The 22,474-nt window shown below is 43.9% G+C and overlaps 1 protein-coding gene across 1 annotated transcript; it reads left to right on the top strand.

Moving 5' to 3' along the window:
- The first annotated feature begins 211 nt into the window (after positions 1–211).
- LOC102385005 (pancreatic lipase-related protein 2-like) lies at positions 212–15,262 on the top strand. Its single transcript, XM_006038752.1, has 9 exons — positions 212–229; positions 4,076–4,124; positions 6,455–6,609; positions 10,988–11,113; positions 11,733–11,867; positions 13,219–13,327; positions 14,600–14,719; positions 14,806–14,928; positions 15,222–15,262. The coding sequence occupies exons 2-9, from the start codon at positions 4,076–4,078 to the stop codon at positions 15,260–15,262; spliced, it is 858 nt and encodes a 285-aa protein (XP_006038814.1). The 5' UTR covers positions 212–229.
- Positions 15,263–22,474: the final 7,212 nt, after the last annotated feature.

The following is a 22,474-nucleotide window of genomic DNA, read 5'->3' as shown; positions in this document are numbered from 1 at the left end:
ATCTGGGCACTACATTAGCTTTACAAATAGGTACCAACTAGAACAATAAGGTCACGTTGGAAAATGTTTTCTTGGATTTATATGGGCGGAGACTCACAGAACTGGTCTGAACTGGTTCTAGTCTTCTTAAAAGGCAGCATACCTCTAACACAGCGTGGATTTGTGCTGTCAGGAGCTTTTCAAGCTGAAGACATACTCCGGAAACTGAAGGAAGAGTAATGACCAAAGGGTAAGTCTCCATTGGAGGTGTGCGCTGGGAGTTTTGCTTCTCTTCTAGCCCTTTGAAAGGTCTTCCAAAATCCTTGCCTAAGGTGACAGATCTAAAGTTCATACTTCAAACTTTTCTATGGGTAGTGTGCGACTGCCAGGGATACCTAAGGACATAGATGCGTCCTGTCAGGATGCTCGTTATCCCTTGTGTGAATGAAGAGGCCCAGACAGCAGCAGAACAAATTTATGCTCTGAGCTCGCAAGGAGATCTACACAAATCAATCCCTCGTCCCAAGCAGAGCTTAACATTAGCGAGATACTGTGGGAACGCAGTGACTGAAATTAGACAAGAGCTTTCTCATCTGCTCCTTTGAGGATGTTAGTTTTGTCCAGCATAGTAAGCCCTTCTTTCCCACCCTCACTATACCAGTTAGCAGATCTGTAATGCTCAACACCAGGCTAATTTATGCAGAATTTAAGAGCAGAGCTATTAAATCCATCTTATTCATAAATCCAGACTTTAAGTTTACAGGGTCTGACTCGTTAATGATATTTGATTGCTTTTTCATCTCCCCTTTAATTTAAGAATAGATTTAAAATGGAAGCAAGGACATGTAAAGGACAGCCTTGTTTTTTTTCCTTGCATGGATGATATGAAAGGCTAGCGAACTGATTTAAGTTGTTTGCTAACTCTCTTCCTTCCTGTAGCACCCCCCTGTATCACACACGTCCAGCTACTTCTCAGTCTCTGCCTTCTGCTAATTATTTAAACTAAGATAAAATCTATTGTTTAAGGCAGCAGCCATCAACCTTTCTAAGCTGTGAGCCAGAACAACTCAGCTCTGGTCTAGGGTGGGCTGGGGGGGCTTTGGCAGTGTGTCAGCAGTGGAGGAGGGGAGGGGGGTTCGCTGCATCTGTGCCAGGGCCAAGCAGGAGGGAGCTGCGCCCATGCGGCTACCTGCTTCTCCCCAGGTGGGGTCTGAGTGCAGCTTATAGCCCATGGGGAGCTGCGCCAGGGCCAGGCAGTGGGAGCTGTGTCCACACTGAACCCTATCCCTAACCCACCTCCCAGATACAGCACGGGCACAGGGGGAAGCTGCCCAGTGGCTAAAAGCTGCCCCCAGGCCACAGCCTTAGCAAGTGGAGGAGGGTGGGCAGGGTGAAGCATCATGGGCATGGGGGCATCTCCCTGCTGCTCAGCCATGGCACGAGAATGGGCATAGGCAAAGCCCTCCAGCTTCATGGTGCCAGATCCAGCAGGTCTGTGGGTCAGATCCAGCCTGCAGACCATAAATTGCAAAGCCCAAGTTTAAAATATTTTATTTTGGGATGCAAGATTAACTTTTGACCTCCGTTACAGGTGACAGCCCTTACTGAACTCAGTGGGAGACAGGAATATATTTGAGCACCAGAAACTGATCCAGTTTGCTGAAAAAAATGTTATATGTAATAAAATTGCACTTCATGGCCATTGAGAACTTACTAATACATTCTGTCCCAACTAGTAGAGCCCTCTATCTGAAAAAAATATGCATACTAAATTTAAGTTTTAGAAAGTGATTAACCTTACTAATTGAGGTTGTTTTAATGACTAATTTCACTTAAATAACTTAGCAAATCCATTAGAAAGGTATTGTTGTTTGAATCCACATTATGACAAAACTCAGCTAGCCAAGTGGCCTCGAATCTTTGGAAGTGACATGCAACTTCAAGTGCATTAATTTTTCATAGTACAGATGGCATAAACTGTAAAGTGTGAAACCTTGCTGTATGTGCTGAGCTACCCAAGTAGGGTATCAAGTAAGCAAAGCCCATAAAACACTTTTAAGCAGTTTTAATTGACTCCAATGACAAGGTAAGCCAGTGACTGAGTGGTTTGATGGATGAGGGCTGATGAGTACAAATTAGGAAGTTATGGTTGAGATTTTCAAACATTTATAGGTCAATTAAGAACACAAGTCCCATTCAAAGCCAATGACACTTGTTTTCCTAGTTCACTTAGATTCTTGAAAATCCTCTCCAAGATGTATAAATACTATAATTTGACAAGAATGTTTATATATTAGGTGAAACTTTAATTCTTAATTGACACCACTCTAGCATAGAGATATCATGCTAACCTACACCCCTGGACCAAATCCAGACCACGGAGCTCCTTGTGAGCTGGGTCCAGACTGCAAGGAAGCTCCTGGGCTGAAATCAGACTTGGTGACAGTGGGGCAAGCAACATTGCAAGGGTTAATGAAGCAATCATTTGCCCCGCTCCTGCTGCCAACGCACATGCCCATCAGGGCTCCATAAATGGGAATTTGGCAGCAGGCACTGCCCTGCAAATTCCCAGCTCCTCCTGGGCTGTATATATGACACCCCTGTTTCAGCAGGTCACCAAAAATCTCACTTATTTACCTGTAAAATTCCCAGATAGAAACGATCAATACCTCATCAGGTCATCAAGACCATTAGTCCAATTTAAGGTCCTACTGCAAAGTAATGGAAAAAAAAATAGCATTCCAGTGATACCATTTTAAATGACATAACTCGACCCTAGCGAGAACCTGTCTGGACACCCATTCAGAGTTCTCAGATAATATACAGCAATTAGCAAATCTACCCCAAGATGGATTACCTGCACCGTTCTGAAGCAGAAATGAACACATGCTATGGACAAGGCTTAGGTTGGCAATAAAACATTCCCCAAAAACCAGTGGCATGAGGAACACAACGATACCTGTAGATAGTACTCAAGGCTCAATAATCCACAGCTGGCTAATTTCAGGATACTCTAGCTACCTCTTCCAAGTGCTGAAGCAACGCTAGAAAAGGTTTTACATATGAAGAGCAAGATTAGCCCCCTGTATCACGCATGTGTCTGGAACGTCCATTACCGAGGCAGATCAGCAAGGATCGGTTTTTGTTTATTTGGGGGTAGCCCCCAGAAGGCCTAGGTATGGACCATGAATCTCACAGCGGGTGCATCTACATGTGCAATCAATGTGACGTGATAAACTCCAGACCTGTTTGCATCAGAGTTGACTGCTCCCAGGCGCAGCTTCTGTATTTTGCCTGGGGCGGTAGTAGTTTGAGACGGGGCAGAGCAGCCCCAGGATGGCAGCAAGCTCAGGGGGTCAACCCTGGGCTCAGAGGGTGGTGTTGGGCAGAGGGGCTGGCTCGGGCACAAGAGTGCTAAAGTATGGAGCCACGTGGTGGCCAGTCCCTGTCACCATCTATACCTGCATTTCAGTGTAGTAAGTAACTATGCCATAAGATAGTACTGTCACTGACAGGGACAGTATTATCTTATGGTGGAGTTAATTAAATACCTGAGTCCCAATACTGGTTCATGTGTACACGGTGACACTTTACTGCAGAGCTAATCAACCCCGCAGTAATGTGCACGTGTAGATGCATCTACTGCTTAGTTCATGTTCAGAGGTCACTACACAAAGACACCCCTCCTCCAAAGATTTTGCAATTTAAATGGCTAGAACTCTACTTCAGCGTTTCCAGCTCCACTGACTTTATTGAAGTCTTTGGATAGGGTTCTTTTACAGCTTTAACTTCTGGAGTCAAGTGGTTACAAAAGAAACTCGGGTTTCCTTTTAACAAAAAAACTTTCAAGCTCTGACGTTCACAGAGAAAAATCTGAAACTCCTGCAGGAAACACAAACTCCACTTCCATTCTTTGGAAACGTGATCTTTCACCCAACCCTGAACCTACTGGGTCCATTTCAATGAGCTGAAATGCTTGAGGTTGGCAATGCTCCTACTACATGACAGTATTTTTGTGAATGGATTAATCTAATCTTAGCTGAATTCTGGATGCACATTTTATTCTGCTTTAAATTGTGTATTTATTTTGCTTTAGATGTTTGGCATTTGGATCGCTGCACTTTTTCTGCTCGACACAGCCAAAGGTGAGACTAGATACAGACGAGGACTACCAAGTGACTGAATTCTTCTTGCTCAAACCTCAATACTTTTACATATATTTTAACAAAAATGTTACAATAATAGTTTGATATGGAATGGTGGTTCTCCTTATGACTGATTTGTTCCTTAGTTTAATATCTTCACCATATTCACCCAGCAATTTTTCTTTAAGAAAAGATTCAACAGGCAAAAGGAAAGGGAGATAGCCCTATATCTCTGTATGGAAGAGGAGTCTAGTCCTTTCACAACTGTTTCCTGTTCAGAATAATTATTATTTGTATTGTGGTATCATTTTGGCGGCCCAAGCACAGGCTAGGACTTCACTGTGCTGCACAAACACAGAACTAGATGGTCCCCGCTCCAAACTGCTTACTCTCTAGCTATAAACAAGATTGAACAGGTGGCCTCCGATAGACGTACCGAGCAAACACAAGAAAACAGTGAGATGAGATTGTTCAACATGACAGCTAATGAGTCTGACCCCTGCTATGCTTCTTTCACTTAAAGTTGCTATACATTAAATAGCAAAGTAAGGGCTCAACAAAATGTGTAAGGCTGAATATACAAGCATGCAGGAAATGTGTATGTGCTTCAAATGCACATTGCTTCTGTACAAATGCAGGTTGATGAGGCAATGGAAGCCAGTGACTTATTTAGGCTGTAGCTTTTCCAGTAGGTGGTCCCGATACACAAACAAGGCATGCAGGTCTGATCTTTAATCAAGAACGTGCCAAGAGCTACATAACAACAAAAATAATAATATAATCTAAGGGCATGATTGCCAAGTTCCTAAAGTGATTGAGAACTCTTAAGAAAAGCCCAGATCACTTGTAAGGTCTCAAACATACAGTGCATCTGCAGGTTCATATACCGTTTTGGTATCACTTCTGCCAGTTGTACAAAGTGTGGAATAACCTGCGTGGTCGTTGCTGCTATTAACATGTCATCATTTGCTCTCAGGCACTAGAGTACCTTTGTATTGTTTCTCTCTGTTTGGAGCAGGAACTCCTCAGGGTGCAGATACAGCAGAAAAAGGTTGGGTAAATGGCTTTTTAATGGTGACTCCCATAGACTGTCTCTCGTAATTGTATTTAAACAATAAACGTGACGAAATGACTACGTTTTAGGTGTGCACTGAATGTGTATTGCTTTGGGCACTTCTGCTTCCCTTTAAGCCTGTTGGTAAATAGAGGAAGTTATTTAATATGTGGGCTTGATAATCCATGGTATGTTGGCCGTCATGTGAAGAACTTCCCTGAACGAAGTGATCCAAAGGCATGCTTGTTTCGAGGGAGTTTAGTCAGGGCTGTATATATTTTCTTCAAGGGGTGCAGCCTGCATAAATTTGCATCTCTGGAAGAAAGTTTAAAAGTAGTTAAAAAATAAAAGCACCTTCCATCTTTTTCTAGTTACCAAGCAAAGCTTAGTAGTGGTACGAAGAGCAGCTGTCCTGCCTCTGCCTTCAAACTGTGCCCTCCCCAGTAAGACTTTATACTTGCAGGAGCTGTCATACGGAGCAAAGAGTCCTGTTTCCAGCCACTAGCCGCTTTCTCTGAGAAAGGTCATAGAAACCGTGCTGGAACCAGTTATGGGATAGCCTGCCTCTACAGGACAATTATTTCTGAGCAAAACTGGCTAAAATGCAGGCTTGGTTAAATTAACTGGTTTAATTAAGAAGCAGACTTTGAGAAAACTTGTTATGGTGCCAAAGCCTTCAATCTGCCCTTTTACAGAAATGGTTCAAAATTAGTGGCTCCCCTGTGCTTAGTGGAGAAAGACAAGAGAAAACACAGCTATTCTTTTAGGAGCAATTTGCTTAATTAGCAAAAAAGGCAGTTGAGTTTCTTTAGCCCAACATGCACGAAGCAAGTCCTCCATCCACCTCTGTGGCCCAAAGGAAGTAGTGCGAGTCTTGCGCTCAAGGATCTCTGTCCAATGGTACCCAGGGAGTGCTTGGGTGGGTTGGGAAGAGAGACAAGGTTAAAAGATCCTCCGTGATGTAGATGCTTTGGTCATCCCCATTTCCTCCAGGATATAGAGGACTTATGCTATAGTTTTGTTAGATGCACCCTTGGAGTCTGGTTGAAACCTTTGGGAACCCGACTTGTCCCCAGTGAAACTGTTATGACCTCAACAGTGTTGCTCAGAGGAAAACTAATCACCTCTCTAGAAGAGAATTCACTGCCATTTTTTGAGGTCCCTGAAGCAAAGAGAAGCAAACCCCTCCATCACCTCCTTTGAAAGTGGTGGTAGTCTCGGCTACAGAGCCAAACTGGAACCCATTTCTAATGCACCCAAACTTCGTGTGTCACAGGAAGAGACATTTGTTATCAGAGGCTTGGCTGCTTCCCAAATAAACCACCATGGACTGGTACACTGCAAAGACCACTGACAGGCTTGCCCAGCTCTCCCGAACGAGTGAAGACCACATTCCTCCTCTACACTAGAGACAACCCCAACAGATGCCAGGTAAGAAGAGCCAGGTCTCGTTTAAAAATTGAAAACGTTAACTACGCTTTTCTGAAAAAAAAGATCTGTGTCCTTTTTCCATGCTCTCCACCAGAACTGTCTCAGTTTGGCAGCATACACCATCCCACTATTACCTGCTGATTTCTCCCTATTCCATTGCCTTTTTCCAGGCATTTACTCTAATAAGTCACATCTATTCACACAGTATCAATTATAAGCCTCCAACAATGTCATTTTAGTGATTGAAGCCTGCTGATGTATTCCGAATGCTTATAAGCACCCCGCGTGCACTTGGCAATAAACAAAGGGTCAAACTCTTGCTTCAGGTTTGCTACCCAAAGGCCAAAGCCAGAAAGGGAACTACAAAGAAAACCTGTTCTGCCACAATTTGGGCTTGACAAGCCTCCAAAGACCTGGCTCCAGTCTAGGAAGGCTTTGCAGGGTAGACTTGAGGATCTGGGGTACAGCCTATGCATTTAAGCAGTGAGACTCCTAAATCACATACTCCTGCTCTCAGAGGTCCTGCCTGCATGTTACTTTTAAGTAAGGCAAAATGGAGTAATGGAGGACAGGTAGAAAGGAGACATAAAGGAGAGGTTGTACAGTAGGAGAAGAAGAGGAGAAACAAGAATACAAGGGATGAAGAGACACAGGAGAGACAGAAGGAGGAGGAGACGGATAAGGAAGACTCAAGGAGAATTAAAGAGCGTATGTACAAGAAAGGAGAGAGAAGCAGAGAAAAGGGCAGTGAAAGGGGGACAGATGGAAGGAAAGGAGGAGGAACAATTATTAACACACTTCAGAAGAGAGAGACTAAAAGAAAAATGACATTGAAAAGCACTGGAGAAAAGGCTATGGCAAAACATGGACATATTGGGAGAGAGCCCTGAGAGAAGGGAAAGACAAAGAATGAAAGCAAGGGAAATATGTTCTTTCTTTTATTTCTCATTTAATGCAAAAGGATAAGGTATTCATTAAAACACATAAGATGCACACACTCGTTATCACCCTGAACTCTACTATCTTTGGAGCAATCCTCTGAATTTCCAAGCAAGAAACCTCAGCCAGAGCAGTGCAAGGGGAGGCTAAGTGTGGAGAAAAAGGGTAGAGTTCAATGGGATTGCCCCACTGGGACTTGGCCAAAGTGCCATTAAACTCAGTGCTGGTAGTACTATCTACTTCCATAAGAGTTAGATCAGGGTAATACTGCCCAGCCCACACCTCCTGCCAGTGTTCATGGCAGGGGAAAAAATATTGAGCTGGAAGGGACCTCAAGGTATCATCCAACCTCTTGATCTAGGCAGGACCATTTTGGTCTAACGATCCCCAGACTTGCTGCATTAGCAGACAGAGGGAGACAATAAGGATTATTTATTGGTAAAGGGTAGAAAAACAAATGGAGACATGGACCTATCACTCTGGGGACTAGCCGGCCGTATGTGAAGTTTGTACGGTGTGAAGCACACCTATATTCAGATCAGTTGAGTGCATAATTCACTTAACTACAACATAATGCCAGTCCCAATTTTGCATCTGTTGGTTACTTTGCATAAGGGCATAAACCACTTAATGTACATAGCAACTTGTGGGCCCATTATAATGTAAATGTACTCTGCTTAACTGCAAAATTGCTTAACCTGACTAGGAGCCACCATTTCTCTCAAGGCTTACGTACCTTGAACTGAGTAGGCCCTGTGAATATCAAGGTTGTTATTAAGGGCATGAGGTACACTCAAACAAGGTAGCAAGCTTGTATGAGGCACAAAAACCATGAATCCAGGTGTTTCTGTTAATTACCAGGCATCACAGCCATTGAGTCCCAAAAAGTGTATTTACCAGATTAAGTCCTATGTAGCCCAGGTACACCCAAGGGTGTGCCCTGATCCCAATCACAAGGACATGGTGAGAGGTGAGGGTGTTGTGGGAGGGATCACCATCACGGACACGTGGTTCCCTCCTTCCTCCATAGGGTTAGACTCTAGACAGGCTCTTAACTATTTACAATATTTATTAACATAGAATATACATAAACATAAAACTAAATATCATATACATAGATTTACACAGTGACCATTAACCAACAACCAAGGTCAAACCCTAAATAACACCGTGGGAAAAACTGCTTCCAACCACAGTCTCCAGGAAAAACCAATATATACACAAAAAACCCACAGCTTCCCCACCCTAGTGGGGAACCCATACTCAATTAAAAAGTGTCACACAAAGTTTAATAGGGGAAAAGTGATTTTACTCCTACAAAGGAACAGTCCCTCTTTCTTTAATGCATCAATGGACCCCTACCCAGTTAGGGGACCTAACAATCAAAGAAACTAATAGGGTGCTTTTCAGAAATTACTCTGTCCTATGATAACACTATTTACCCATCACAATAAAACAATTTCAGGAGTATCAACACAATACAACATTTCAATTACAAAATAAAAGGCGCAGACATAAACAATCTCAATAACATCTATTCCTTAATATAGTGTCTGACTCATGGCAATAGATGGTCTCTCTTTCAATGGGGTCCCTGGGGGTGGGGCGAAAGACTGCTCACCCCGCCCCTTCTCTGGGGTTTGCCCCCCTCAAACATTTTCCACTCTGGGACCCAAGGGCCCAGTAACTCATGTTCCCCCAGTTAGCTGAGTGGCTAACCCGAGCAGCCTCTGCCGCTTCCTCGCTCCGCTTCTCTGCACCACCCTGCACACCGTGAGACCCGGCCGCTTGCCGGGAGATGGGTCCTGAGCCGCTGCACTGTGGCTCCTAAGGCCCTTGCTCTGTGCGCCACCCCATGCGCCGAGTGGCCTGCTAGACCTCTAGGGCTTCAGGCTTGAGCCGCTGCTTGCAGCTTCCCAGAACCTGGGCTCCGTGCTTTGAGCCGCGCACCATAACACCCAGCCACTCACCGGGGTTGCAGGCTCGAACCGCCACTTGTGGCTCCCAAAGCCTGGACTCCGTATGCCGAACCACGCACCATGATGGGCCCAAGCGGTCTCACACCACTTCCAGGGCCAGGTCTCTGTGCACCGTCCTCGTGCGCCGTCAACAGCCCGAGTGGTCTCGCACCACTCCCAAGGCTGCTCCTCCAGCAGCGGCTTCAGGAGCCTTGGGCCTACTGCCCGCTGGGGGAGAGCTCCCCAGCTTTTCTTGCTCCACACTTCTTAAGTCCCTCACCAAATGGCCCCTTGTGCCAGGCATGCTGCTCTTTATATACTCTTCAGGGCAGTCTACAATCAGGTTCGTGGAGCTCCTCTCCCCCTCCCCTCGGGAAAGGGGCATGGCTTCACTCCTCTTGCTGCCTCCTGATTGGTGGGTGGGCTCCACCAATCAAGCAGCAGACTCTCGAGCCTGGGACTCAACCCAAGCTACAAAAGGTAAGCCTGCTACACCTGTATAGCCTTTATCAGCCCTAAAAGGAAGCACTTAAATGGGGTAGACTATATCTACATCTGACTTCTCAAAAGGATGGTGGTGTTCAGAGTGAGGGTGCTGCCTTACACACACACACACAATGCATTTGCTAGACTAGGAACTACTCTGTGGCAGAAGGAAAACAGCTTCCAAAGCAATCAAGTCCTGATTCAATTAGAAGGAAATTAATAATAAAAAAAGTGAATGGTGAACTGACAATGGTGAAAAAGTGACATTTTTTGCCTTTTTACTTAATACATAACAAGGTTACAGAGACTTTTTATTAAAGCAAGTTCTGATGCAGCCTATGACCTTTCTCATCCTTTCACTGCAGACAAGGCATGAGCTGAGGAACTAACATTTTCCCCCAATCACTTATTGGACTGTCGAAGTTAATACATCTTAATAAAAAACAAATAAAAATCAAAGTTTGAAAGTAAACTAAAATTCAACTAATATTTTATTCAAAAGTTAAAAGACCCGTTTCCACTAGCAACTAATATACTTTTATCCATGGTCTCTAACCTTATAATCCTGACATTTCTTCCCTGTAGCCCACAAAGTGTTTAATAATACAAAAAGAAAGAGGGGATGAAATTCTGTCTTGTTTTTAAAGGAGTCAGAACTAGGGATTGAGAAAGAAAAGAAAAGAAAAATAGGGACAAACATGCATGCAGCCTTCAATCTCCATCTTGTAGGTGTTATGTTCAGTGTTCATTTGATACATTTTAATACTACCATGATTTTCTATGGTACTTTTCATGAGTACATCTTAGTATTATGTTATAAAGGTCAATACCATCACCTTCATTTTATAAGTGGGAAAACAGAGGAACAGAATGGAAATGATATCCCAAAGGTCACCCGGTGGGGCACTGGAAAAGGAACATAACCCAGATCCCCACTGAAGGAGAGGATTCAGCTATTTTCCTTTTTTTCTTCTTTTTTTTTTTTTTAAATACAGGAAATTTCTGCCATAAAGCCCTCAACTATCAAAGCCTCAAATTTCCAAACCAACAGGACAACTCGTTTTCTTATACATGGATATTCTATCAGAAATGACATCATTTGGCTAATGGACATGTGCAAGGTAGAATACGAGTATTTTTATTTCAATGTTACTCCACTCAGGTTTGAAATTTCAGCTTCCATTCCTTTTTAACAATTCACTATGTGGTTTCCCACTAAATCATATGAATGCTAATGAACGATCATCTCAGTTTTTAAGCCCTTCATATGCTTTTTTTCATACCCAAGTTCTAAGAAATATCTTATGATTTACTGCAGAAAATGCTCGGCATTAGGGTAACTGAAAGTCAAAACCAGCCTTGTAGTTGGAACCCAGATAGCAATTCTTCTGAGAATACATCTGAAGAGAAAGCAGCTCAGTCACATATGGTCTCCATCTTATTATTTCTAAATAGAAGTCGTGGACCTTTTTCAGCAATTACAATGGTAGGGACCAAAGTTGCACCACAGACTTCAATAGGACTAGTCATAGAAGAGGAGCAGAATTTCAGGTTAACATGAGCTTCTTGCAAGAGCAGTGGCTAAGTTCACGGGTACAGGACACAAAATCCAGCACCATAATTGAAATGATACTCTTTCCATAGCCAACTTCAATACGTTACTAATTAAATCCCAAGCTTTACCCTCGATTACTCTTAATTTATCCTTTTCTTCCACTCTCTCGCTTTCACATACACCAGTTAATGTTTCAAGTGGAAGATGTGAACTGCATTGTCGTAGACTGGAGGGGTGGCTCAGATGTCATATACACAGACGCAGTCAGCAATGTTCGAATTGTGGGGGCCGAACTGAAGTATTTAATGGACCTTCTGGAGGTAAAGATGTCTTATTTACCCACCGTTCCATGCTATGTGTAGACGCATAACCACATCATATGGGCTGTGTAGGGGAGCTTTCATTTTATATTCTTTACAGCCTCTAAAGTTCTCTCATAATAGATCTAAAAAAATCTAAATAGATCTAAAAACCAAGGGCATGCTTAGATCTGACTTGGCATAGACAAAAAGCAGAGTTGCTGATAACCTTATGTAAGAGAGCCGTGTTTAAAGTCTCCACTCCTGCAACCACCTAGGGCACATGCTTTACCATAAATCATGACATGCCTGGAAACTTAAGCATGTGTCTAATGTTTGCAGTATCTGTGCCACAACCATGAAACACGTTGGACAGATCCTACAAACGACTTTTGAATTACCCAAATATGCCACAAGGTGGTAGTGTCTCCTTAGAAAAGGAAGCCGACCAGCCCATCGTTGGGTAGAGGTGTGCGTCAAACGTTCTTGCCTTAACTGCTCTGTATTTCATGTTGGTGCAAGTGTGAACTGAGGGCTGGTGGAAGGGCACAGGCTGACGCCCCCAAAGAAGAAAGTCTAATTCATCCTCAGCACGAACACAGCACAGACAGCAATCCAAACGCCCCCACCAGGGCTCACCGTCCTCACTCGAGGGAAGGGGATGGGAGTCAGGAGTACTGCAGAGCGCATGGGACATAGGAAAGTCCATTTGCTGTCCCTGCACCGATTCCAGGAGTGAGAACCAGGTTTGCTGGTGCGCACAGAAAGTAAATGTTGTATGGAGGCATGAAGCAGCAGAGGCTTTTGGGAGGGGAGCAGAATTTGTGGTCATGGCCTAGTATGCATTGGAAGTAAATTGATCATAACCAGTGTTGCCAACACTCATGATTTTTGCACTATTCTTAAAGTCTATGCTTCGGGAATATGAAAAAAACTTAGCTCTTTCTTTTATATATATATTTATATACATACATAAGAGAAAGAGTTAAGTTTTTCACGTTCCCAAAGAGTAGACTTTAAGAACAATGCCAAAAATCTTGAGAGTTGGCAATCCTGCATAACCGCCGTGGGCAAGGAAGGCATTCGTCATCTCAGGACTGCTGCAGGCTCAAGGCGCTGCATTAGATCTACATCTCCAGTTCAGATGTCCCATATATATTTCCATATAAATTAATTTGTGGGGTGCCTCTGCTGCACAAAGCATCAGATACACCTGCAGGGAACGGTGTCTGCAGATAGCTCCCAACAGCCCCCGCTCCCTGTCAGTCCCCTTACCCAGTAATTATCACAAAATCACCCCCCCCCCCCCCCCCCCCCCACACACACACACACACACACTTTCCTCCCTCCCCTTTTTCCTGCGTTTCAACAGAGAGATTACGGATACACGCCTGCCAACATCCACATTATTGGTCACAGTCTTGGAGCACATGCTGCAGGTGAAGCAGGAAGAAGGAAGAGAGGCATTGCTCGAATAACAGGTACCAGAGACTATTTCATCTTGTGAGACTAAAGAGAGGATAACGTACCCAAGGACAAGAACCCCCTGCTTTCTGATGAATCCAGAGCACGCACTGTACTTGACAAGTACTACCAGAAGCAATGGCAATATGTAAAATTGGGTCTTGCCTTTTCACAAACCCTTCATCACATGCCAGAACATTGTCTTCAGTTCCCCATATCCATATGTGGCTTCAGTTGTCAGTAGGATGACTGAATTGCAGCAGAGGTTGAACTTCTTAACTGTTCCCCAACCTCTCTGAGCTCTGCTGTGTTTCTAGTCCTGCACTGTGGAAGCCAGGCAAGCCTAAGGCAAAGGCAGGAAAAACACAGTCAGCGTGGGGGACATGCCACTAGTTAACGGTAGTTGAATAAGTTAGGGACCGTTACTCGTCTTGGGGCTGCAGATTTTTAAAACATTCAGGATTCATTATCTTATTTACTCTTAACAGTCCAGTTCAACAGTTTGTTTCAGCATTTCAAGTTGTGACCTTTCAAAAGAAAGCTATAGTAATTTCCAATTCGAACATTATGCTCAATTCTAATTGGTGCAGGAACAACACTGTAACTAAATCATGTCTGTGCACAATAATCAAAAAAAAATTATGCATTTCACTTAGAGAGAGCTAGGATTAAAGCTCCTGGACTTCACCTTAAAAAAAAAAAGGGCACACTAGCATTAGAACTAAATGGGGTATTACCTCAGCTGCAAACCGGCTGTAGGCAATACTGGCTCACCATCGCTGGAGAGCACTGTGATTTATTCATATGCACAAAAGTACTGTACAAAGTCTCCATCCACTACCGCTTAGATGCTAACCATTGTGCCTGCCCATCATGACAACTGCCACTGTCAGTGCCAATCTGGGTGCATAGTCCAAAATGTAGACCTTAATCTGGAAAGGTTACAATACACATGGAAATAGGGGTGGCCAAAGTGCAGCGCATGTGCCACAAGTGACATAGGTGGCCCACGGTAGATCAGCGAGGGGACAGGCAATACAGCACACGAAGCAAAAAGCAGAGCACCAGATGGGGCAGGAAGCACAGGGCACGGAGATGAAAGCTGAGCGGCAGATTGAGCAGGGAGGACAGGAAGGGGAGCAGAAAGAAAAGCAGATTGGACAGGGAAAAGGGAGCGGAGAGGCACTTGGGGAAGGTGTGGGGCTAATTTGTGGCATGCCTAACAAAAAGGTTTTTCCGTCTAGCAGAGTACACGTAATAATCACAATGCATGTTCCTTTTCTACTTAGGCTTGGATCCGGCTGGGCCCTATTTCCATTCCACGCCTCCTGAGGTCAGGTTGGATCCTTCCGATGCAGAATTTGTTGACGTCATTCACAGTAATGCTGGTCGCTTGTTTTTTGACTTTGGTAAGTTTTTGCATGGAGACCAATCCACCGAGCTTGCCAGCTGCCATTTAGAAGGCAGTCAGCACTGAACACATCACATTTTACAGCTGTTGGAATCAATCAGCCCTCTGGACATCTGGATTTTTACCCAAATGGCGGGAGAACAATGCCAGGATGTCCACTACTTCGGGAACAACCTGTAAGCCGCGATGTCAACGAGGTCATGAGAGGTAAGTATATTTCAAATATCCAATGCCTGACTGTACACAAGAGTCTGATATAAAGGCTGGGTTAATCCTTTGGATTTCTGATTGGGAATACTGGGTAATTATTAATGTTTTAGGGAAGGGAAAAGAGATCCAATGCAGCGTCTGGAGAAACATGAGTTTTAGACGCTTTAAAAGAGGGGCGAGAGTTGCTGCTGTTGAGCAAACATCACCCCTTTTGTCTGCATGATTCTGCAGTGATGCAAGTTAGCTACCTGGCACTAACTTTGACTCCTAATTAATCTGTTTTGTTATAGGATCAGGACAGAATCAGGCAGGCATGACAGTTAGGCCATAACAGCTTGCACATGTATGTTCTATTGTTGGTACAATTATGAAATATGAGCCTGTTTTCTGACCAACTATTTTGAACAGGCTCCTGCATTTCACACTAGGTGCACAGACCAATGTGCTTTGCCTTCATGCCCCACTCTAGTTTAAATTACACATTCAGCAAATCATTTATGTACCATACTATTTAGTGTTCATGCTGTCTAGCCTGAATCTACCCTCTGCCAGCTTGTGACCATTATTTCTAGTCACTCCTGGTAGTGTTCGGGGGAACAGGGACTCTCCCAATGCCTGCTGGTCCCCTCTGACCAGTTTGTAACAGGCCACCAGATCCCCCCTCAGCCTTCTCTTGTGGAGGCTGAACAGGTTCAGGTCCCATAGCCTCTCCTCGTAGGGCCTGCTCTGCTGTCCCCTGATCACGCGGGTGGCCCTCCTCTGGACCCTCTCCATGCTGTCCACACCCCTCCTGAAGTGCGACGCCCAGAACTGGATGCAGTACTCCACCTGTGGCCTGACCAGTGTCACACAGAGGGGGAGGATCACCTCCTTGGACCTGCTCGAGATGCATCTGTGGATGCATGACAAGGTGCGGTTGGCCTTCCTGACCGCGTCCCCACACTGTTGGCCCATGATCATTTTGGCATCAATAATGACTCCAAGATCCTTTTCTGCCTCTGCACTGATGAGAAGGGAGTTCCCCAGCCTGTCGGTCTGCTGCTGGTTCTTCCTCCCCAGGTGCAGCACCTTGCACTTGTCAGTGTTGAATCCCATCCTGTTCTCATCCGCCCACCCCTGTAACCTGTCCAGGTCCGATTGCAGCCTATTCCTCCCTTCTAGCATGCCCACATCCCCCCACATCTGTGTCATCGGCAAATTTGAACAGGGTGCTTTTTACCCCCTCGTCCAAGTCACTGATGAAGATGTTGTATAGTGCAGGCCCGAGGACCGAACCCTGGGGGACTCCACTGCCCACACCCCTCCAGGTTGAATAAGACCTGTCCATCACCACTCTCTGGGTGCAGCCCTCCAGCCAGTTAGTGACCCATCTGACTGTGTAGGTGTTGACGCCACAGACTCCTAGTTTTTTAATGAGAATTGGGTGAGAGACAGTGTCGAAGGCCTTCCTAAAGTCCAGAAAGACTATATCTACCGTGACACCTGCATCCAGAGATTTGGTGATCTGGTCATCGAAGGCCACCAGGTCGGTCTGACAGGACCTGTCTCTAATGAAGCCGTGTTGGCTGCCCCTAAGCATAACCTCCCCGCTGGTCCCTCGCGGACATGCGCCAGGATAATTTTCTTAAAAAGCTTCCCCAGGACTGAGGTAAGACTGACTGGCCTATAGTTTCCTGGGTCCTCCTTCCTCCCTTTTTTGAAAATGGGAACCACATTGGCCCCTTTCCAGTCCTCTGGCACATCACCACATCACCAGAGGGTTAGTTGTCAGAGGGGAGATTTTAAAAGATAAAACCCTCCTGGGTTAGACTGCTAGAACACTATACAAAAGCAATAAGCACATTAAGCCACGATGGTCCACAATTATTTCCGAGAAACACAGATGTGGAAATTTTAACACAGTTCAGTTGTCATAGATAATAATAATGTATGAACAATATCGTACACAGACTTCAGTGAAATCTTCACCGCATCAACTGCTACTGATTTCATAGCAGCTAAATTTTACCGTTTACCTGGATTAGTCTCTATTTTCCAAGCTGAATCAAGCGCTAGGCAAACCTAAGACACAATTCATAAAATCTAGACATATATATACACATATATATGTACATGTTTCTCTCTATATCTACACATCTTTATCTATATATTTTTTTTAAAGTCTAGATTTTATAAATTGTGTCTTAGGTTTGCCTAGTGCTTTACAGAGAGGAGAAAGATAGTGCTTGCTCCATTCGAGGTAGGAAACTCATTCTTGATAGCACCTATTGACCCTAGTGCTAGACACTCATAACAGTATATTTAAAGAAAAAAAATGCAGCTGTCACAAACAATATTGACCAAACCAGGAACAAGCTGCAGAACATCTTGATATTTTGTTCATTTCCCTGTATCACGGGTGTCAAAGGATACAGCCTTTGTAGTGTTTAAAAAAAAAAAAAAAACTACAGGCCACTGAACTTACAACAGTTACTAAAACCCCTCTTATGTTCAGAACAGAGAAAATAGGAAAATAGCAGTCATTTGAGATGCTGCTTTGTAGTAACATTTGGCAAATGGTGACTCTCACAGTGACTGCTAAATACTTTCAAAATGCTGTCCTTACTTTAGCCTTCAAAACACTGAATAGAAACCCTGCAAAAGCCGCTCTGACAGCCACAGACAATCGGACCGATGCGGATAGAGTTCTGCAGGGGCACTGGAACACATTTGGATGGATCTATTTGCTGGATCAATACCTGGCTCCTGTCCATCCAAAACATAACAGATGAGTTTGAGCCAGTCTTTCAGGAAGGTCAACATGAACAATATACTTTTAAAAACACATTTTTTAAAGTTTCTTAAAAAAAAAAAATAGATACAAGAAACCACTGTTTTCCCAATTCTATTGGAACAGAAAAATCCAAGTGTCTTCGTTGTGTTGTGTGTTTCACGACCATGAAAACCGATACTCTGAATCATTATTTAATGATTATTTTCCCCAGAACTCAGGACCACTGGATGTGCACATGTAAGAAGTCTCTGGTATTATTCTGAAAGCATTATATCTCGCAATGGATTTCTTGGATATCCCTGTAGATCCTATCAGACCTTTTTATTAGTAAGTATATCAAGCAAAACTCAAAATGCCAAAGACTTAAAAACTGAAAGAGGCCAAAGGGCAAGGAGGAGCCCAATGATTAGACACAAAGCACTTCATAGAAATGAGGTTAAAAAGACAGTGCTGTTTAGAGGGATGAAGAAGACATGAGATAACAATGGCGTATAAAATAATGAACGTTAGAGAGAAAGGAAGTCAGGTCCTCTTACTACCCTCTCTCACCATGCAGGAATAAGGGAACATACACTTGGACTGAAATGAGGCATATTTTAAAACTGGAAAAAAATATTTAGGTTTGTTTAAAAATGCCTAATTTCACTGGCAGAACGCACTGCCAACAAGCATTACCGAGACGCAGCTCTTAGCAGACGTTATAAAAATAAGGCATGTCCACAGCTGCTTAGGAGAGGATAAACAATCACATCTACAGAAGACACACAGTTATGCACAAAACAGCCTGTAAATACCTAAAACTAGGAAATCAATGGGCATTCATGGTATTCGCTGGACAGGACTGGGCCTTTAACGAACAAATTCTTGAGGCTAATGAACAAAATAAAGTCCGTCATTCTTCTCCCATCTCTTCACAAAAGGAATTATTATATCAATGCTGAAACTTGATCACTGTTTGCAACGGTGTTGGGAGTTTGATGTTATTCAGCACTAGAATGATAATGATAATGAGTGCACTTCTGTGAAAAGAATCCCATCAATAGCAGAATAAACGACAGAAATGAGCATAGTGTGACTTAAGCCGCTTATTTTAACGTTCAAATACCTACTACTGCAAAGAATGCCAATGTTCCCAACATGTAAAAAAAAAAAAAAAAAAATTCTACTTCCTATTCTACTTCCTTATCAAGGAAGTATCTTTCTTCTTTCCTATTAAAATTAAATGACAAACATAGGATCATAGAATAGTAGGGTTGAAACCAGGGCAGGGTGGCAGAATTAGTCAAAGAAGGCAGGGGAAGTGGAAAGTTAGTCTCTAAGACTGCCTACAGACGTGCTGGTTCATGTTCTAGTTAGAACGCTTTGGAGCAGACTCGACTAACTGGACATTTATACGCATACTTTTTTGTCCTGCGACTTGCCAGAGGTCCATCACTTCAGAGCAGACTTGATTAATCGTGTACGTGAGCCGAGGCCAACCGTGCTGTGATGCACGCGGTTGTACAAGCGGTGAAATACGTGTCACCGCACAGAAAATGGTGGTAGTGCACTTTTGAACTAAAGCACCTCTGATGTGTTTTAGTTCAAAACTGCACCGCTGCCATTTTCTCAGTGCTGACATGCATTTTGCCACTTATACAACTGCAAGCCTTGCACCCCTGGGAGCTTTTCAAAGTGCCTGGCGCTGCAGTGCTTGCATGTGTAAAAATGCCTATCCACTCTGCTCCATGTGATAATTAGAATTACTCCAGCATCACCGCACCATCGCATGTATTAAGCCCTCCTTCCCTGCCTCCCTTGATGTTTAAAATGACCGTGGGGGCGCTTTACCTTAGGGCCTCATCAAATGAGCATTAGTTAAAGTGCCCCTGCCATTTTAAAATGCAGGGGGTCTTAATACACATGATAGTGAGCCATTTTAATTAGAGCAACTGTAGAGTAGCCGCTCTAATTAATACAGCCCCTCCCCAGCCCTGAGCACATGTATAGGCCACCTGAGGTGCCACCCCTGTCCTGTCTTCTGCCTGATTTCAGCCTAACACTGTTAACTATCTCCCTTAATAGTATGATTGGAAAGGACCTCAGGTGGCCATCTACTGCAGGCCTCAGCTCTAGGCAGGATCATAACTGATAAAACCATCCCATGCAAATGTCTGTCTAAACCAGAGATTGTCAGCCACAATGCCATGGCATCCTGGCATGCCTTGAGATCCTTTCAAGGGTGCTGTGGGGTGCCACACAATGTTAGCACTGTTAAGCGTGCAAACATGATTCATAAAAGAAACCCAGAAATTTTAAACAAGAATCTGTAGTTTTAAAAATATCCTGAGCTGTTGTGGGGTTTCTGAGCGCTTTGCAACAGAAGAATTGTTCTGTTTTTTGACTATGGAAAAATAATAAGTGAAACCTAAGAGCTAGCATTTTCTGAAGGATACCTTGAGTTTAATGAGGGGAGCCAACCTAAATTTCTTTTGCTACAAGTTTAGACCATTGCTCCTTGTCCTGCCCCCTGAGGCCACTGGGAATAGTCCACCTCCCTCATCCATACAATGAGCCTTCCGGTATGGGAAGACTTATCAAATCCTGCCTCCAGTCTTCTCTTCTCCAGGCTAAAAAAATCCTAGATCTTTCAACTTTTCCTCAAATTCATAAATCAAGCTCCCCAAGCCTCTAGCCATTTTGTTGCTCTCTTTTGGATTCTAATTTGTCCATTCCTTTCTTGAAGTGAGGTTCCCAAAGCTGCACAAAGTACTCCAGGGGAGGCTTTACTAGTGCTGAACAGAGATGAAGAAGCACTTTCCTTGACTTGCCGATGTTTCCATTACCATAGTGTGCAACAAGAGCACACTTTTGGCTTATATCCATTTTATGGTCCACTGTGACCCCCATGTCCTTTCCTGCTCTACTGAAGCCTGGTGGGACTTTCCCCAGTTTGTACGTATGCATGCAATTGCTCTTTCCCAAGTGTCTGACTTTACATTTGTCCTTGTTAGATTTCATCGGATTGATTTTGGACTATTTCTCCAGTTTCTCAAGGTTATGCTGTAATTTAGCTCTACTCTCTGCAACTCCACCCAACTCAGCAAACCTGCCAAGCTGCTCTCAATCCTACCCTCTAAATCATGAGTGAAGATATTAAACAATACCAGGAAAGACACCTTGGAAACCAAACATGACGCTTCCTCCCAATAAGATATTAAGCTATTAATGACTGCACATTAAGCAGGATGATCCATCCAGCTGTGTACCCACCTTCCAGTACTCTCATCTAGTCTGTACTTCTATAGCTTACTAAATGTCATGGGAGACCATGTCAAAAGGCTTGCTAAAGTCAAGGTATATTAGATCCACTGCTCTCTCCCCATTCATAGAGCCTGTTATCTTATTGGACAGGAATATCTTGATCCTGCCATTTGATGAAGTTCAGCACTGAGAAGTGTGAAGAGCTCCAATGAGGACAAACAATCCCCAATATACTTACAGGTTCAGTGGCACTCAACTGACTAGCACCACGACTGAAAGGAACCTAGGGGGTCATAACAGACTACAGTATGAGCATGAGCCATCAGTGCGATGCTGTAGCCAGCAGTGCACACAATACTCTGGCATGCATCAACCGATGCATCTCAAGCAAAACCAAGGAAGTGATTCTTCGGCTTTACTCAGCATTGGTGAGATTGCAGCTGGAGTACTGCATCCAGTTCTGGGCGGCGCACTTCAACAAGGGCATGGAAAAGCTTGAGAGAATCCAGAGAAGGGCCACCCATATGATCAGAGACTTACAAGGCAAGCCATACGAGGAAAGGCTGAGAGACTTGGGACTCTTCAGCCTAAAAAAAGAGAAGGCTGAGAGGGGACTTGGTAGCAGCTTACTGCTCCATCAGGGGAGTACATCAAGGGGTTGGTGAACAAACTGTTCACCAGGGCACTCTTGGGGAAAACCAGGAGTAATGGCCACAAACTCGTAGAACACTGTTTTAGGCTTAATACTAGGAAAAACTTCTTCACAGGTAGGGTGTCCAGACTGTGGAATAAGCTCCCTCCAGAGGTGGTGCAGTCGCCTACCCTGGAAATCTTCAAGAGGAGACTAGATGGTCACCTTGCTGGGGTCACCTGACCCCCAGTTGTCTTCCCTGCCTAGTGCAGGGGGGCTGGACCTGATGATCTTGCAAGGTCCCTTACAATCTATGAAACCCTCCCAAGGACCCTCTGTGGTTAGGAGTTTTTATCCCTATTTTACAGATGAGGAACAACTGGTATAAGGTCAATTTAAAATAAATTACTCAATAGCACTGAAAACCTGCAGCAGCCTAAGTCCCAGTCTAGTAATGTAAGTAGACCATGCTTCCTTCCTACAGGAACAGGAATATTATTTGACCTCAAAAATACAGACATCCTAAATGCACAACTTAGCTTGGACTCAATACTGACCAAGATATCCCAACTCCCAGCATCCTTACTAATCCATGTTCTTCCATATAGGGATCTTGCTTCCCATGTCCCCAGGAAGGCTGCCCAATGATGGGCCACTACGCAGATACATTTCCTGGAAAAACCAAGAAAGAATTCCAAATGTTTTATTTAAACACAGGGTCTTTTCCACCATATGCTCGTAAGTGCTCATTCTGATTACTATAATTTAACGTTATTTCCGTCTTATTTTATTTTACTGTTATTAACTATTATTTTATCTACTGTTATTGGTCCCCAATCTAGCAATGAGCTCCATCAGGGTAGCTACCTGCACACATATGCAGAATTCTCTTGAAG

The sequence above is a fragment of the Alligator sinensis genome, unplaced genomic scaffold (genome assembly GCF_000455745.1).
Source record: "Alligator sinensis unplaced genomic scaffold, ASM45574v1 scaffold2074_1, whole genome shotgun sequence".
Taxonomy (NCBI): Eukaryota; Metazoa; Chordata; order Crocodylia; family Alligatoridae; genus Alligator; species Alligator sinensis.
This window is presented reverse-complemented; position numbering and strand designations above follow the sequence as displayed.